Below are 18,484 nucleotides of genomic sequence, written 5' to 3'. Positions count from 1 at the left end.
AGCTGGTGATGGACAGGGAGGCCTGGCATGCTGCGATTCATGGGGTCGCAAAGAGTCGGACACGACTGAGTGACTGAACTGAACTGAAGACACTTATATGTGGAATCTAAAATATGATATAAATGGACTCATTTACAAAACAGAAACAGGCTTATGGTTACCAAACAGACATTGGTGGTTGAGGTGGTGGGTAAATTAGGAGTTTGGGATTAGCCAATACAAACCACTACATATAAAATAGATAAACAACAATGCTCTACTGTATATACCATAGGAAACTATATTCAATATCCTATAATAAACTGTAATGGGAAAGAACCTGAAAAAAAAAAAATATATAGATGGATTTTCTCAAATGAACTTTCCAAGCTCATGCAAAGTTGACAGTGCTGGATAGTTTTGCATTTGCAAACCATGTAAATGCATTAGCTATTCAAGCATTTAAATTTTGAAAAACTAGTAAAGGAAAAAAAGTATCACTTAAAAATACAGTGAAAAGTCTCCTTTGTCCACTTTGGTCTCTTCAGGCCCCCTGAGTTCCCCTTCCAGGGTCACTAGGTTCCTGTACAAACTTCCAGATTCCTAGGCCTATTATATAGAGAGAAGATTTCTTGTCTGTTTTTACACAAATAGAGCCTTCTTGATCATTCTGTTATGCTCTATACCTTTTCCACTTTAATAAAGTTAGTACAGACCTGGAGAAAGTTTTCATCCTTTTATTTTGGGGTATTTTTTGCAATAAAATGGACATTTACTTAACAAATTCTAAGAAATGGATAGAGATTTCTATTTCTTGGCCACTATAAAACATGCTGAAGAGAATAACCACGCGTGTGCTCAATCTGCATGCTGGCAAATGTCTCTGTGGGGAGACATTCCTACAAGTGGAACTGCTGGATCAAAGCATACATGCATTTAAAATTGCACAGCTGCAGCAGCCTATATATTGCCAATCCCATCCACACGCGAGAATGTACCAGGACACCCATGAGGAGGAGACTGGGAAGAACAGAGTGAAAGAGAAGGGACACGAGATTTTTGCTTTAGGCGCTGTCCTACTACGAGCTCTCATAGTCACAAGACAAACTGAACCTGGGCTACACACACAGCTAAGTGCCCAGTGCTGAGCCCAGGGCCTGAGCCGTCCCAGCAGCCTGCAGCAGGAGACACTGGCGTAGCCATATTTCACTCAAGAGATGCCAGATGCCCTGAGAGGCTCGGGAGCCCTCGGGTAGCAGGGTGAAGGCAGGCGGGGCACAGGCCATTAGAGGCCACGGCGGGGACAGACTTATCCGGGGCTTGAATGAATCCTACCTCTCACTCTTCTGAGTGACTTGGAACAGGTTTTTTAACCTCTCTGGGCCTCTGTTTTCCTGTCTCTAAAATGGGGATGACAGCAGTCCCTTCTCCTAGGGTTACTATAAAGCTAAAAAACTTCAGAGAAAGTGCACACGTGTGGTGGTAGCTTCAATGACCCCACTGAGCGGGGTACAGGTGGCCTGTACCTTCCCATTTCCCAAGATAGGCTAGGGGGTCCTGACTGTGATGTTTGAATCAGGTGGTGAGACTTAATTTTTATCTTTTCCTTTATTTTGGTCATGAAGCACGTGAGATCCTGGTCCCCCAAGTGGGAACTGAACCTGTGCCACTGCAGCGGAAGCACAGAGTCCTGATCACTGGACTGCCAGGGAAGTCCCTGAGTTTTTAATTTGGTAGAGTGTGCTCAGGCCACATCTGGCTGCAGGGTGGGGTGGGCCCCGGAGGAGCGGGCACTCACATTGTTGATCATGAGGTGCATGATGGTCTTTGGCATGAGGTCACGGATGGACTTGTTGATTATGGCCACGTACGAGTCCACCAGGTTGCGAATGGTCTCTACCTGCCGCTCCAACTGCGGGTCCATGGAGAAGGTGTTCTCCTGGGCTCCATCCTCGTTTTCTGCCTGCAAGCAAGGAGGAAAAGTGGTAAGGTAGTAATCATGGTCTGAGGCGAGCCTGGGGAGCGCCCGCTCCTCTGGGAATTGCTTGCCCTCTCCCACCGCAACTGACTCCTTGGGGCTGGCCCCTGATGGCTGCATTGGCACCGTGCGGCCCTGCCGGCCCCGGCCTGAGCTGCTTGGACCTGGGGTGACTGCGGCCCAAGGTGGGCTAGAGACACTCAGCTGGGGAATGGGACAACACATTAATTTGGGGACAGGAAGAGGAGAGAGAATAAAGCAGACAGGATCCCGGCCCATGTGTATCCTTGTCCTTGACTTCAGTTGGACAGTCTTCTAGGTGCTGATGACAGGACCACACCCCCCAATCCCCTGTCTGCTTTGTTTGTTCAAGAGAGCATGGGATGTCTTCCCTGGTGGTCCAGGGGCTAAGAGTCTATGCTCCTGATACAGGGGGTTTGGATTCACTCCCTGGTCAGGGAACTAGATTCCATGTGCTGCAGCTAAGACTCGGCACAGCCAAATAAATAAATAAAAATTGAAAAAACAGAGAGCAAGGGGGTATGGGCTACATGCCTTCAGAGAGTTCTGGCAAACAGCCTAAAACGACCCAGCCCATGAGATGCTGGCTCCCCTTCTTCTCTTGGGAGGGAGGGGTCAGCTCAGGGTGCTCTTACCTGGTCCTTCTCCGGGTAGACCCCGGCTCGGAGGAATGAGGCCTTCCAGCTGTCCACGTCCTCCTGGGAGTCACAGGCCAGCTCGATCTGCCGCAGGTCCTTGTAGACATTCCTGCGGGGCGAGGGAGGGAGGGAAAGGCCCGTGGCTAACCCTGCCCGGGGCCCAGCGGGTACAAGGAGCTGGCGTGTAGGCTCTGAGGTTGGCCTGACTGACAGGGATTCACCCCTGCCCCGGGCGCTCATGACCAGAGGCCCCAGGATGGCAGTGGCCTCTACACCACGTTGGCCTGATGGAGGCTTCATGAGTTCATGCCTGCGACACCCAAAACTGTGATGAGAGCAGGGTGTGTGCTCCATGAGAACCTGCATCTAGCAGCATCCCTGGTGTTCTGTTTGTGAGCTCAGCTACTCCGCTCCTGATGCTCTCCTGGAGGGGCAGTGACTAGAAGTGGGCAGTGGCCCATGACACTCTCCGCCAGCTGGGGAGCTCCCATCAAAGTGTTTCTAGAGAGGTGACTCCGTGCGTGTGTCAGCTGCTCAGTCGTGTCCATGGAATTCTCTGGGCAAGAATACTGAAGTGGGTTGCCATTCCCTTCTCCAGGGGATCTTCCCAACACAGGGACTGAACCTGGGTCTCCTGCATTGCAGGCGGATTTACCTTCTGAGCCACCAGGGAAACCCTGGTAGAAAGACTATAGCATTGTCCAAAAGAATGTTCTGTGATAGCGGGAACATTTTCTGCCTGTGCTGCCCGACACAGTAGCCGTGAGTCACAGGTAGTTTCTTTCTGAGCACAAGAAATGGGCCAGGGTGACCAAGAAGGTGATCTTAAGACTTTTTTCCACTGATTTATATTTAAATAGTCACATGTAGGCAGTGGCTACTGCACTGCACACAGAAGGCCCAGCACGTGCCCAGAATCTTAGACGGGAGGTAGAGCTGGCCGGGGCAGGACTCCCAGTGAAGGCTTGTGACTTGCTGGGCACATGTGGGTCTGTGAGCAGAAGGTGCAGAGCCACAAGGCTGGGAGATGAGGGAAAACAGACGGGCACTAGCCAGCATTTAAGGAGTGTTCTCTCTATACAGGGGCCAGGATCCATGCTACATGCATGTCACCCTGTCCCGCAAGGCAGGTGTGGCTGAGACGGCCAAACTGTCCCAAAGTCTTCCAGTGAGGTTTGGGTTTGAGATTAGGCCACACGGCCTCACGGCAGTCCTCAGGCCAACCAGCAGTCAGTGGGTGGCTGCCCTGAGACTTCCAGGGCATTTCTTTGTTGCTCCTCCTCCTCCTTCCTGCTGCCTGGAACATCATCATGATGGCTGGAGACTGGGCAGCCATCTTGGACAGAGAGGAGGAAAGCTGAGAAATAAGAAGGAGGGCCTGGGTCTGGATGCCTGTGGGCTTGTCCAACCTGCCCTTGATGGTAAAGTCTGAACTTGATTTATATTAAAAAAACACCAAACTTCTATCTTGTTTCTGCTACTATCATTCTTTGTTTCCTGAACTCACCCCTCAATAATACATTAGGCAATGTCTTCACCCTACTGCATGGAAGATCACAGGATCAGGGAAGTGTGTTGCCTGCCCGGCATCTTGCAGCCAGGAACAGCTTCCCAGCAGACCTGTCCCGCTGCAGAGCCCAGTTTCTCCCAGATACCCTAGGGCTTCTTAGGCATGGGAGGTGGGGAGTGGGAGGAATATGCCTATAGCCCTAAAAGGGCTATAAAAGACTTTGGAGGCAGCTGATGGTCAAAGAAGATCTCAGAGCTTTAGGCCAGCCCAGAAAGGGGCAGGATAAAGCTGTTTTTGCACAAGCCAGTGGCTCAGCTGGAACTAGTGGGTGTGAATGGGCAGTGGGCAAGGTAGTCCAGGGCCAGCAGAGACAAAGCCAGTGCCTGCTGGCCAGTCATGAAGGACAACCAGGCTCTGGCTGAACCCCGGCGTGAGGGGGTCCCTGCGTGATGGGGTCCCTGTGAACCTGAGCAGGGGCCCTCCTGGGTCCACACTCAGCCGTTCCTCCTGCTCTCAGACCCCCTGCCAACTGGGTCTTTTCCCAAGCTGAGAGAAGTGCCTTGGCTTTGGCTAAAGACTCCCACCAACATCCCTGGGGATGGCTTTACTGAGAGTCTCCTGGGCTGTTCTCGTCTCTGCTACACTGGCCCTGGGATCTTGCCCCCTCCAGACCTGAAACACCACCACAGAGCAATGAATCCCTAGTTCATATTCCTACCCAGAGGGCAGTCCTGAACATGAGTCTCTTGTACCTTCCCAGCTGCCTCCCTCACACTCCGCCTGGAATCTCACAGGCCCCTCTCCCTCAGCATCGCACAAACCCAGCCTCTGACTGGCCCCAAGCCTTTTCTGCCTCTGCCTGCGCCATGTCAGCCAACGGTAGCTCCGTCCCCGGGCAGTCCTTTTGTTCTCATATCCACAGCCGCCAGGAGTCTGGTCCCGCTGCTGGAATCCATCCCTTTCTCCCCTGCGTCCTCAGCCCCTCAGGTCCAGCCCCACCACTGCCCACCTGGGCCAGGGCGGGTGTCTCCTCCCTGGCCTCCCACCCTCACCCCCGCCTCCTCAGCCTGTTCCGCTCATGGCCACTAGGGGGCGCCGGCGAGTACCAGCCCCAGGTCCAGTCCCTTGTCTGCCTAGAATCCGCCCGGGCTCTGCTCATTTCTTTCTCACCTCTCCCCAGAAGGGCCTTCCCTGACCGCCCCACAGAAGCACGTTTCTGTTTCTTGACTGACTCCCTTTCTGGGCCACTGAGACCCTAGGTAGGGACTGTTCACAGTAAGCGTTCTGCGGATGCTGCAGAATGACCGAATGCGGCCACTGGTCTCCCCGGGACCTGGGTCCTGGGTGGGCTCACCTCTGCTCTGTGTTGAAGATGGCGAAGACGTGCTTGTTGGACATGAAGCCCTTCTCCACGTCACGGATTTTGAGGTTGTCCAGAGGCAGCATGTACTTCTTCTCTTTCTCCTGGTGGAGGAAGGGGAGGGGTCAGCTTTGGTGGACTCTACCACAAGGACCATGGCCAACATCCAACGCCTCCCATGTGGCTCGCTCTCCCCAGATGAACTTACCTGCCCCATCTCCCCCTCGCTCACCTGACCCAGCCACGCTGGCCTCTGACTCTCAACATCTCAAGTGGGCCTCTACCCCAGGGCCTTTGCACGTGGAATGCTGCCCTCCACCCTCAACGTCCACACGGTTCCCTCTTGACACCTTTGTGCAGAGGGCAAGGCCTGCTCCAACCCCACCCCAAACTCGCCCTCTACTTTTCGCCCTGGTGCTTGTCCTCACATGACACAGCATACCACACATCTTGCTTATCGATCTGGGTCACTGGGACCACTGAATCCAGGGTGGGGACTCCTGTCTGGTTCACTGCTGACACACAGGGGATACTCAAAACCGGCCAGCTGTGACTATACCTGGATCCCAACCACTAAGTGAACGTAACTGTTAAGTCCTCTACAATTTCACAACAAGCCTGCGAGTGAGTTACCACTATGATCCCATTTTCAAGAGAGACAGACTGAGGCATAGAAGGGCAGGCAGTGGGGGTAGGGGTTGGGCAAAGCTGGAAAGGGAGGTGCCCTTGAGCTGAGGCCTGAGTTCCAAAGCCTGGCTGGCCTTGTTCAGAAAATGCCCACTGAGTGCCAGGCACGGTGGTCCTGCTGGCTACTGAGCAAACAGCTCAGAAAGGGCGCATCTCCTGGCCAAGGTTCTGGGCCTGGTGAGTCTGAGTTGGGAGTCACACTCTGGAGCCCCAGTGATGCCAGCTAAGCACCTACTGTATGCCCCTGCAAATGCATCATTAGTCTTCATTCGGGGGTGGAGGTGGCAGCATATTAACTGGGTTTTCTACATCAGAAAACCAAAGCACATTGTCGGGGTCTCCACAACTCCCAACAGCTCTCAGGGGCTGAGGAGACATGCTGTGTCCAGCAGCCCTTGGAACCCTCACACATCCCTGCCTGGGAAGCAGCATGATCAGAGAGGGCTGCTGGTCACCCAAGGGCACAGAGCAGTGGAGTGGGCCACATGGGACTTCAGAAGCCAGGGTCTCCCCACTGCCCTCCTGGCCTTTGACCTCTTGGATACCTTTGGAGAATAGAGACCAGTTCCCTCACACCACAGCCATCCTACCCCTGACCTCTGGAAGGTATCAGAACAAAGCCCCACAAAGACGGCTGCTTCCGAATTCAAAAGCGGCCTCAGTGGTGATGGGAAAGGGAGCTGGGGGCTCCCCAGTGGGTGGAGGGCTGCCTGGAGTTTCAGGACTACTGAAGGGGCAGGCTTGGTGCAGGGGCTCAGTCCTGACTGGGGTGTTAGGAGATCAGAAGGGCCAGGCCCCGCCCCACTTATTGTCCCTCCTCTGCCTCAGTTTCTTCAGCTGTCAAAGGTGGGTAGGAAGGGCTTCTCTGGCAGTCCAGGGGTTAAGACTCCATGCTTCCTATGCAGGGAGCATGGGTTCGATCCCTGGTCAGGTAACTAAAATCCCACATGCCCTGTGGCACGGTAAAAAAAAATTAGTAACAAATAACAAAAATCAAAAAGGTGGACAGGAGCCTTGGCCTCCTGGTCCAGGGTGAGGACGGACACTGAAAACTCTGAGCACATGCCCACCTTGCAGTCAGTGCTTACAAGGCACCTGGGGTTTTCATCTGTCTCTCTGTCTGTCTGTCACTCTGTGCTCCAGGGTCAGTCAGACCACAGGGTTCCATGCAAGAAGGAAGCAGGGCATTGCTCCTCCAGGCCAAGCCACAGCGAGAGGCAGGAAGAGAAGCCCGGCAGCCAAGGAGGAGAGCACCCCCCATTCACGCCAAAGTGGGTGTGGGCAGGCCCCCTGAACTCTCAGGGAAGAGTTCTGGGGGCTTCACAAGGGGTTGGGGGTCTGAGTTCCTGGCCCAGAAATTTGTGGAAGAAGCTCTGCTTGTCCCCACCCTATCATGTCATCATGAGGCAGGAAGCTTCCAGTCAGCCGGCCAGGCCAAGTCACTGAGTCACACGCAGCCCTTTCGAGCCCTGAGCAAGACACCACATCTGGAATTGTTTATAGTGTGATTCCGCCCAGAGCAGGGCGGCCGCCTTCCTGATGCTGCGGGCACGCGCGCGCGCGCACGCACACACACACACACACACACAGCACAGCACAGCACACAGACACAGAGGCGCGTGTGCACCCCGCCCCCACCCCAGAGACCTTCTCCTGCTGGCAGAGGCCCTGGTCCCAGACCCTCCCTCCCAGTCCCCACCCCCGCCTCCCCCACCCCCACCGCCTCAGTAGGATTTCCTGAAAACCCACAACTTTCTCCAGATGCGTGCTGGCCCCAGCCATGCCACGTCAGAAGAGACGAGCAGACAGTCACGGGCGGGTGGCTTCCTCGGAGGTGCCAGAGGCGCGGTGGCCCTGCCGCTGCCCAGGGGGCCTGCGGGATGGATGGACAGCCGGCCCTGCCAGCCCAGTGTTCAGACTACCTGTTCAGGGGGCTCGGAATGTGTACAGTAGTCTGCACATTGGTTAGGCTGGGCTCGGGCGAGCAGCACGTCGGGATGGGCCCCCTCCAAACTCGCTGCCACCCCCACAGTGAGGCACACCCGGAGGTGAGTGTCATCGCCCATTGCCCTGTTCCCCACAGGGGTGGAGATCTGGACAGAAGATTCTGGAATAAAGAAGAAGGGCTGGGGCGGGGGTTGGGGGAGAGGTGCCAGGAAAAGGCCAAGGGCACTCCGACACTGGCTGGGGGGCTAGGGGCTCTGGCGAAGTCAGTCCCCTGCGCCTACCCTCCTGGAACTACCATCTCGTGTTTATTCTTTAAATAAAGTAACCCTGGTGTCTTGCCTCTCTCTGAGGCTTCTCTACGAAGGTGGCCTGACTCCGGGAGTGGCCACTCCGGGTTGGGTGGGATTCTCAGGGTCCTTCCTGGGGATCCCAACTGCAGGAGGGGGAGAGGCAGGGGACGGACAGAGAAAGGACTTCGCGCGCGCCCCTCCCCACCTCCGCCCGCTTTGTGTCTGGGGCGCACACAGGGCCGCATTCACGGGACTGCTGGTTCTCATTACCGCTGGCGGGCGCATGACCCTCCTCCCAACACAGCCTAGCCTCTGCTCTGGGGCCACCCTGGGAGGGTCTGCGGCTCCCACTTTCAACCCTGAGATGCAGGAGGAATGAAGGGCCCCTCCTGAAGTTAAAAACTGGGCTCGTGATGGTGCCCTGTGGCAAACTGCCAGGCTGGGGTCTCAGCCCGATGCCCCTCTCCAACCGCCCAAGGTCGGTCACTCCTGCCCTGGGGCTCCCTCGAAGCCCAAAGGCGCAAACCAGCTGACAGCTGATGACAGGGTTTCAGACTCCGGGGGCGGAAAGGGGGAAGGAACGTGCACGCGCCGCCCGCCGCCCCCACTTCACCCCGGCCATCTTGAGGAGCAGCTGCGGCCACGCAGGTTCGTTGAGGGCCGCCCGGTCCCGCCCTCCCTCCACAGCGCAACCCTGGAAGGCTCCCCGGACATCACATCTCCCCCACCCCAGAGGTGGAGAAGCAGCCACCTAGACAGGGTCCCCTCAGGGACTCGGGCCTCCCAAGGCTTCGCAACATTCCAGGAGTGAGTCTCGGGCCTCAAGGGGAGTGGGGTGATGACGTTCTTTCCTCAAACACCCGCCTCTTGTCAGAACTGCTTCCGGTCTGGGCAGTGGGGAACCATCCAGGCGTGGGGCTGAGGGGCTGAGGGTCAGGGAGCCTGCACCCTGCACCCACCACTCAGGGACCCTTCCCCACGCTGCGACACAGGGGCAAGTCACTGCTCAGAGCTTCAGTTTCCTTACCTGACGAAAGGAATGTGAGTGCTGCTGAGGAGGAAGGGGAGAAGAGAATGCCTTCTCCAGGGGACCATGGCAGGCTCCCCTAGCCAGTGAACCTGGCATGGGGCAAGGGCTTCATAAACAAGAGAGGGCTCCCCCACGGGCCCCGAGAGAGCGCAAGTTCTACCTGCCTCCTCTCTGAGCCTGGGTGGAAATACACACAGCTGGGGTGGGGTCAACCAGCTGCCCAGGCATGGGGTGTCATCCCAGAACCCCCAAGGGAGGAGAGCCAGGTGGGACATCTCCAGGGCTGATCAGAGGTGCCCAGCCTCTCCTCCAAGGGCACCTTGGAGGCTGTGCCATCCCACGTGAACTAAACATACAGCAGCTGTATGACAAGATTCACGGGCATGTGAGCAGAGCGATATCAGGGCCGTATGGTGATGGGTGTGGGGCAGCCGTCTGGGACCACAGGGAGGAGCTATGTGTTAAGGTGGCAACAGGGCAGGTGGAGCCTGGGCCCCGGACAGCCTCACAGTACAGGGGTGCAGAGCTCACAGGGATGTGGGGAAGAAACACACCATCTCTGTAAGTGTCTTCATCTGGGACCTCTGTCACAGATCCCAAACGACGGCCACCTAACATCACCCTGACAGCAAGGAGAGCCTCTGCACCTCTCCAGGGACAGGAGAGAAGCACAGGGGCCCAGGCCACGGAGCCTGCGTCGGCAGGGGCTGCACTCACTCACAGCCCTGGCCATAGGCCCACAGGCAGTGTGTGACCCTGGTGCTTATTAATCCTGCTGCTGCTCCCAGAGGCCTCCCTCATCCTTCTGAGAAGGATGAGCCCACGTGGAATAACCTCAAGACAGACATGGGACCGAGCACCTTACAGATGCGAGGACCATTCTGCCCCACTTCACAGATGGGAAAACTGAGGCCCAGAGGAGCTAAGGGCCTGGTCATGAATCTGAGTCCCTGGCCTGAGTCTGTGCCCCCTCTGAGAGCCCCCCTTGCCGTGCTGTTGGAGGGTGGGATCAGTTTGGAGACTGTGGCTGGCTCCCCCTCCCCCATGTCCCTTTTTTCCTCAGGGAGCCCAGTCCCCATCAGGCCTGACCCCACAGTGGGTTGTGAGGGGCTGGGATAGGAGGCACAGAGCCTTTTGCACACCCTCCAGACCAGGCTGATACCATCCTAATTACAGGGGTACTCAAGCCGCCTTTTCCGAATCCACAGTAAGTCGAGAGAGCGCCACCCGGAGGCAGGAGGTGTGAAGAGCACCCATTGACAGCCCCACCCAGCCAGCCACTCACCTCCTCATCCTTGTACCAGGACAGTGACTCGGCCGTCAGCACGAACCAGTACTCCTTGGAGCCGCCCTTCATCAGGCTGATGTTGTTGATAGTTAGCCAGCCCCTGCGGATCACCTGGGGAGGATGGAGGGCCAGCCACGCTCAGCAGGGGACCAGGACACCACCCAGCCCAGCCTGCCCCCGCCCCCAGCAAGGCAGAAAATCCAGGCCACCATGGCAGAGAAACCTCCAGCCCAGAGCCAGGCAACCCAACTCCACTCAGCTTTGCCCCAAGTGCTACCCACTGGAAACCAAGGCGGGGCCCTCGATGGACTAACTCACAGGCCCTGGGCTGCTGGGGAGCTGGGTCCCTGGGGAGCCCCTCTGCCCATGGGGTTACATTAAACTGGCACAGGTGGCAAGAGGTACGCCCAGCTAGAAGGGGCCTAGGGGAGGGGGATCCCAGGCTTATGGGTGGGCCGTGTCACGTGCAGGATGAGACGTGACACTGAGGGAATCAGCCTTGCCTTGGTGAGACACGGGCACTAGGGACCCCCTGGGCCCTGCCCCTCACGTCCCCTGGAAGGCAGCCGTTGATGGAGAGCTGTAGGGACTGCTGGGCAATGGAACGGTTCTTTCTCTCCTTTCAGGGGCCAACTGGCAGAGGCTGGTCGCCACTGCCCTGCTCACCCAGGCACTCAGCAGGCACAGGGTCCTGTTCTGACCAGGAGGTCAAGCTAGGCCCTGCCCCAGAGCTCCCCTCCCCCAGGTGCTCTTTCCAGAACACCAGGATGAAGGAATGCCTCCACCCAGAGGGCCTGAGCCCAGGAGACCTGCCAGGCATCATGCCCCACACTCTGCTTCAAGTCATGTGGTTCCACTTTTCTCTGACTGGGACATGCAGGTCCTGGGCTGGAAGAACCCCTGACAGGGCTCCCCTCTGGCTGCAGCTGTCATCTGAACAGGGAGCAGAACCCAGGCCTGTGTGAGGGACTCACCTGACAGCTAAAGGCAGGCGGCTAGCCTGGTGTGTGTGTGGGGGGGCACATTCTCATGTTCTTTGGGCCATGCAGGCACTTGTGGGCTGGAGCCCCCCACCACTCTGGACTGGGGACCCTGCGGCAGTGGGAAGCATGAGCAGGGGTGGGTGGGGATGCCTGAGGCCGAGGCAATGACAGACGGCTAAGCTGCAGGAGGTGGGCTGCGAGTGGCTGGGGCTGGCTAGGAAGAGAGAGCACTGTGCCCTCAAGGGTGGGGTGAGGCTCCCATGCTTCCCCTGCGGATGGATCTCAAGAGGGCCTTCACACTGTCTACTCTGCCCTGTCTCTAGGCCCACCACATTGTCACAGGGCCACCTGGAAGCGAGCTCTGAGCCTCAGGGACCATGAACGCAGAGGCAGCCGCAGAGCACCCAGGGATCCCTGCACCACAGAGATGTCCCTGCCTAGGCTGTGACCCGTGAGAAGCCACCTGGCAGCACTTGCTAAGGCCTAGCGTGTAGACTATTCTCTCCCTAGGATGATGAGACAGCACCTGGGAGTCTTGTGGCCGCCAGGGAGCAGGCAGAGACTGTCAGCCCCAACAAGGTCTCGGTTTCCTTCCTGGCAACACAGTGACCGACTCGCCCTGGTTTGCCCAGGAGACCCCTAGGCTGAGCACTAACAGTCCCGGGGACACCCTCAGTCTCAGGCAAAGTGGGAGAGCAAGTCTCCAGACCCAGGCCCAAGGCCATCCCACATAGGACCCAGGAAGGAACCCCTGCATCTAACAACCACGCTCAGCCCCGGAGCTGCGTGGGGGTCTGTCCACGACAACCCTCTCTCCCCAGGGGGAGTGTAAGGTCTGTCTTGTCTTAGCCCAGACACAGAGTGGGTGCTTCTAAACTTCACCCATTGACTGATAGGTGGGGGGAAGAAGGGGGCAGAGGCCATGCTTGCTGGGTGTTCCCCAGAGGAGATACTCTCACCTGGCGAGCTCTTGCACTCCCAGGCCCAGCCTTGTCCCCAAGGGGGCAGATGGGCCTCTCCCCCTCCCGCCCTGTGGCCTGGCTTGCCTGCCTCCACCCTTGGTCAGCTGAGGTCAGAGCCAGTGCCGGGGCACGTGGCAAGGGCTGTGGCCGTGTTGGGAATGGCATATCTGAGCCTCAGGGTCTGGAGAAGCACCGCACCCCCAAATCCCTCTGCCCTCGAGCCACCCTGAGAACTGCTTGTGCAGGAGCCCAAGAGGACTCAGAGAAAAAATCCCACCCCCTGGGGAGGAGCAGGCTGCTGGTGGCAGACATAGGTGCTGAGTCTAGAGCAAGAAGGGGCGATTGGGACTTCCATCCAAGCGATTTGTGCTGAAGGGACTGGGCTCAGAAAAAGGAGGGGAGCAGGACTAGGGTCAGCTGGGGAGACAGAGAGGCAGGCAGGCTTCCCATGCTCCAGGGCACAGGCATGCTGGGGGCAGAAAGAAAGGCTGCCAGGGGTGGCATGGGCAGCAGGCAAGCAGGGCAGCGGAGGTCACCTCCTCCCGGGTGAGAGGTCTGGGCAGGGATGAGAATCGTAGCTGGGAGATCCAGGTGCCACAGCCATGCACAGGGCAGAGCTGGGCTTCATGGCTGGGGGTGTGGAAGCTGGCAGGAAAAGAATGACTAAACCTCTCAGGGTGTGGGTGTGGAGAGAAACATGGCCCTGGTCTGTCTGGAGGAAGGAAATCATTCAAGTTCAAAGGGGACTGGGGGCAGGGGGATTGTGACACACAGGGAAAGCAGGAACCAAGGGTCCAAGGACGATCCATTCCTCCTGTGGCCATGCCAACCATGCCAAGCTTTGGGGTCTTTCTGGACCTTCCAGACCCTGGTAAAGGGTCAGCTCAGCTACCTGAAAGCCCTGGGATCACCAGCGGAGCAGCCATAGGGCCTGGTCAGTGTGGTGGGAGAGTAGCCGGGAAAAGGAAGGCTCAGTGAGGGCCACTGACCCAGGCCATGATCTCCAGGGTGGAGAGCTGCCCAAGGGGCAGGCACTTTGGAAAGAGCTCAGCTCTCAGATGTGAGCAGTGCCTGCTCACTGCTGGTCTGGGCTGGGCCACACACAGACAGGAGGTGATACCTAAAACAGGGATGGCAAATACTATTCACCAATCCATGGGTGGCACTCTGGGCACAGGGGAAAAGAATACTAGGATCAATTAGTGATGTCTACCATCAGCAAACAGAAGGGGGCAAGAGGAACAGCCTAATCAGTCATCATATCTGCTATGGAGGCAGGAAGAGATTGGCAGCATCCAGGAGACAGTCCCCCAACCGATTAGCCATATCTGTCATGGGGATGGGAGGGGTGTCATGTGCAAAGCTATCACACGGGGAAAGAAAGAATTCCTTAACTAGTTCATCGTATCTGTCACATGCTTTACCAAAAAACAAACAAACAAACAAAAAAGCCAGGATTGATTAGTGATGTCTGCCAGGGGCACATTAGAGGGGAGAGGCAGGAGGGAAAGAGTGCCGGACCGATTAGTAATGTCTGCCTTGAGTGCAGGAGGGGGACATTTCTGCAGGGTGCTGTCTGCAAACAGAGCAGTGGCAGCGGCAAGAACAAGCTCTCTAGCAGGGCTTGAACAACATCTTCCCTGGCCAGAGGTGTGATGGGAGGAAGGCCTGGGGTGTTAGCTGAGTATTTGCCATCCCTGACCTACAGGAAATGAGGAAAATGTGTCCAGAATGGGCTGGAGGGGTGGGTGCTGGAGGCAGGCAGTGGGCAGGTTAGTGTCTGTGTGAGTCAGCTCACGCCCAGGGCCACACAAAGTCTGGCATGCAGTGGCCATGGCAGGGAATTTATTTATTTATTTTTTTAGGTTAGCTGGATTTTTAGTGGTGGTTTTATTGGGGAGGGGTGTGGAATATTATGGGGTGGCAGCATCGCCACCACCACCAAGTTCTCTAACATTTGCTACCACACTAAGTGAGTACTTACCAAGATCTCCCCCTTTGAAAATGCAAAGTTAGGGTTGTGGGTAAATCAAAGAAGAGCAGGCGGAAGAAAAGAGACATAAGGGACGTGAGGGGATGGAGAAAAAGCAGGAAAAGCACAAAAACGAGGAGAGAGAAGAGCAAGGGGAGAGAAAACAGCAAAAGAAAAAAAATTACATGCTATTAATTATATTCATGGTGTTAATATTTAATTCATTATCATCTCCCAAAACGAAAAAGCAACAACATATGAATTACTTACGGCAAGCGCAAAAAAAATCATGCAGTGGTTACACCCCTTCTTTCCAGGGGGCTCTGTCATCGTGCATGATGAACAGCCACACCCCCATCCCCACCCCCACCCGGTGTGGAAAAGGCAGGGGACACTGGCAGAAATTTTTGCAAAGATGATGTGTTTTCTTAAGCAGGGAAAAAAAAGGGGAGGCCACTTAATACTGGCATATATAAACCTATCCTTATTTCACAAGGCCTCTGGTTAGAGTATGACATCGAGGCAGAGAATCCCTCAAATGGTTCTGGGTTCCCCCAGATACAAGGCTGAAAGCACCTCCAGGTGCTCCAGAACTGCTGATCACAACCAGCCTCCCTGCCCACTCCTGGCCCTCTCCCACAACCTCCAAGTTTCTGGGGCTGGGGCAGGAACCCAATTTTCCTGCAGACACCAGGCGAACTGGGTGGCCTCTCTCCTTAGTGTCCAGTTCTAGCCATGGCCTTGGATGGCAGATAGGGCCTTTTGCATGTGAGCAGTTTGCCCCCAGACACTGCCAGAGCTGCACTCAAAGATCCATTTCCCAAATTATCAAAACCTAAGTGGACGTGAGAGGCTGGGAGTGGGGTGGGGTGGGGGGTTCTGGCGGGACAGGCTCTGAGCCAGGTGCCATCGCTGGGCTTGGTGGTCCTTGAGTGCCCTCCCGCCCTCAAGGGAGGAGCTGCAGGCCACAGTGGGGTAAATACCTGGTTGGGGACAGCTCTCTTCTTATTCAGCTGTGTGCTCCTCTGCTGGGCACTGAAACCGAAAAAACAGAGAGGGTTTATGCGGCGGGAGGCCCAGAGCGATGAGGAGTGAGAGGGACAAGGGGCAAAAGGCCCTGTGGCCCCGTTAAGGGGCTTCGTTCTCTCCCTAAACGAAGCCAAGGGACAAGCTCTGGGCAGAGGCAGAAAGAAACCCCCTGTGTACAAAGGGCTGCCCAAGGAAAGAGTACAGGCTTGTGGAATGAACAAGAACATGTAGCAAGTTAAACCATGACTTCTCAGCCCTGATCTTGGCCACTCTTCAGAGTGCCAGCTATTGCTAAAAGTCACTGGGTCCTGGAGCCTCCAAGAGGGGCTATGGGAGGCTGGATTCCCAGGTGGCTGGGAGGCAGCCATGCTGGCTTCAAAATACTCTCAGTGTTTGGGGGTCAAACTTGAGGCTGCTTCCTGCTTTCTCCTCCTATCCCTGACCCAGCACCAGGTCCTGAACAGTTCCAGCACAGGGCCGCCCAGCCTAGGAGATCAGACTGTGGTTCAATATATTTACTACGAATATAATGACTTTTTCTCTGGGCCCTATTTTAAGTGTTTAGAGGACATTGAGAAAGCACCCCAAACTTCTAAGCACAGGAAGGTTAATCAATGGTGTCTGAAGACACAAAACTAAGCCATTCAGTGTCTGCGTGATGCTGAGGTCCCAGATATGCTACTTCCTGAGGGCTTCCTGGGTCTCACCCATGCCTGGCAGCCCCCTTGGCTGCCTTTTTCAATTGCCTTCACCCGATCAGAGAGTTGCCACTGCCTCAGCGGGTGTGCATGCACGCGTGTGTGCACAGGAGTGTCACAGGGAAGGTCCAAAGTCTCCCCCTTGGCCTGCAGGCCCCTCTGGCAATGAGGCCTTGGCCTCCCGGTGCTTACACTTCTCGGGCAGGCTTCCCTGCCCTTACTGCTCTCTGGGCCCCTCCATCCCCGTCACCCGGCTGTCATGACTTCTTTGGGAAGGTCTCCTCTCCCACAGCCCCTCCACTTGCCCTCCTTTCCACATCTCATCTTCCTATGAGAACTGGCTCAACAGCGTGCTCCCAGCCTGTGGACTCTGAAAGGGCAAGGCCCAAATCCTAGTCCAAAGGCCCCGCACAATGTTCCACGGCTATTCCGGGAGCCCCTGAGACATCCCACCCAGGGCTGGGGCCTGGGCCGGGAGAAGCCCGGCACCCTGGGCCCCGCCCCCAGCCAGGTCGGCCCCCGTTCACACACCAGGGAAAAGGCACACAGCAGGCAATACCCACCCGGTCACCAGCTGCTCAGTATAGTAACAGCTGGGGGAAGTGGGAAGGCCCAGGAATCCAGAGGAAAGAGCGAAGTGGTCAAAGGAAAAACACGAGAGATTGTGAGAAGGAACTGTGGATGAAGTGTGAGAGGCAGAGACATCAAGGTGAGGGGAACAGCAGCAACCCAAGGAGGGGGTCCGGCATTTTCAGCCCAGCCTGAGGGGCAGCCCCCGGCCAGGGCCCCCAGTTCTCCCCCGGCAGGGACAGCGCAGCGGGAGACCCTCAGCTCCTCTGGGCTGGGGGACCACCTTCTGATAATGCCCCCAGTTCACTCATCCACTCACTCGTTCATTCCTTCCGCTCACCGACCATATGCCCACAAGAGAAGAGCTGAGTGCACTGATCAATGCCTACCCAGCAGACACCTGGACAGGAAGACCCTCTTAGCCAGCCTGCTAGCCTAAGTCTGGGCTCTGCAGGGCCTGACTCCCTAAGATGCCTCCCTGTATCTCTAAGGCCAGGCCACAAAGCTACCCTCTGGACTCCCATGGGCCATGCCCAGCCCCCACCCTGGCCTGACCACACCATATCTTCACTGCCTGGGTGCACGTCTATCTCTGCCACAGGACCTTCCATTAAGGGTAGCGACCTGGGTCTATGCTTGCTCCCCGCTGTAGCACAGGGCCTAGCATAGAGAAAGTACACCAGCAATATTTGCTAAACAAATGCAGGGAGGCTGGCTATCAGCCACCTGTTATTTTACTAGGCTCTGGAAAGAAGACTTTTGTGAGCCATCGGAACCACCTGTGTGACACGCAAGCTTGCTGAGGCAAGGGCCCAGAGGCCTCCGGCATTTAGTCTTCCATTCTGCAGACATCAGAGCTCCCTGCTCTGGGCCCTTGTCTGGGTGACCTGGAAGGTTCTGGTTTTCAATCTACAGCGTGTGAACAGAAGCCATGCAAATCCTGGCGGCATTTCCTAAAGGGCAGCCTCTGGCGCCCTGAGCCCCTAAGATGCTAAGGAAAAGGACCCAGTGAGTATGGGGGAGCCTGGGAAAGCTGCATGCGAGTTGATAAAAGGCTCTGAGAAGTCCTGCAGGAAGGGAAGCACTGAACACTGGTTAGTCTTGCCCTCTTCTGAAGGGTCTGGTCATAGGGCTGTCCTTTCCTCCTGAAACTAACCATGGGGGTGTTCCACCAGAGGTGCACTGGGGACAAGACTGGAGGTTGCTGTTAGCCTAGGAAAGCTTCCAGATGTTCTCCAATGGCCCCTCGCTTCACCCAGGGACCCCGGACAGAGAGACCCTCGGGCTTCGGTCCACTGGGGGAATCCCGTTCAACTGCCTCTCTCAGGGCCTGACTCTGATGGGGGACACTGGTGCTACCCCACCAGCTGCTGTCTTGAAAAATACATACTTGGCAAATCCAATGAAGTCCTCGTGGTTGGTGTTGATGTAGGACTGCTCAATGTCAATCAGAAGAAGAATCTGGGGGGAAAGTTGCGGGTGGTTGCTGTGAATACAGAGCCAAGCCAGAGAGGAGCTGCTGCCAGAGCAATTCCCACACCC

The 18,484-nt window shown here is 56.4% G+C and overlaps 1 protein-coding gene across 22 annotated transcripts in view; it reads right to left on the bottom strand.

Moving 5' to 3' along the window:
- The window catches only part of DNM2 (dynamin 2), an 88,427-nt gene that overhangs the window by 5,754 nt on the left and 64,189 nt on the right, over positions 1–18,484 (bottom strand). For 6 of the 22 annotated variants that reach the window (XM_069591113.1, XM_069591102.1, XM_069591106.1 and 3 more), the window contains exons 12-18: positions 18,333–18,403; positions 15,629–15,680; positions 14,658–14,669; positions 10,726–10,839; positions 5,481–5,590; positions 2,614–2,725; positions 1,778–1,942 (exon numbers count right to left, since the gene is read on the bottom strand). In XM_069591113.1, the coding sequence (XP_069447214.1) occupies positions 1,778–1,942; positions 2,614–2,725; positions 5,481–5,590; positions 10,726–10,839; positions 14,658–14,669; positions 15,629–15,680; positions 18,333–18,403 (636 nt within the window). Of the gene's footprint in view, positions 1–1,777; positions 1,943–2,613; positions 2,726–5,480; positions 5,591–10,725; positions 10,840–14,657; positions 14,670–15,628; positions 15,681–16,935; positions 16,966–18,332; positions 18,404–18,484 lie in introns of all 22 variants that reach the window. The other 16 variants (XM_069591109.1, XM_069591110.1, XM_069591098.1 and 13 more) reach the window with 3 other exon arrangements.

Source organism: Ovis canadensis, chromosome 5 (assembly GCF_042477335.2).
Source record: "Ovis canadensis isolate MfBH-ARS-UI-01 breed Bighorn chromosome 5, ARS-UI_OviCan_v2, whole genome shotgun sequence".
NCBI lineage: Eukaryota > Metazoa > Chordata > Mammalia > Artiodactyla > Bovidae > Ovis > Ovis canadensis.
The sequence above is the reverse complement of the archived record's forward strand: the minus strand, read 5'-3'. Positions and strand labels throughout refer to the sequence as shown.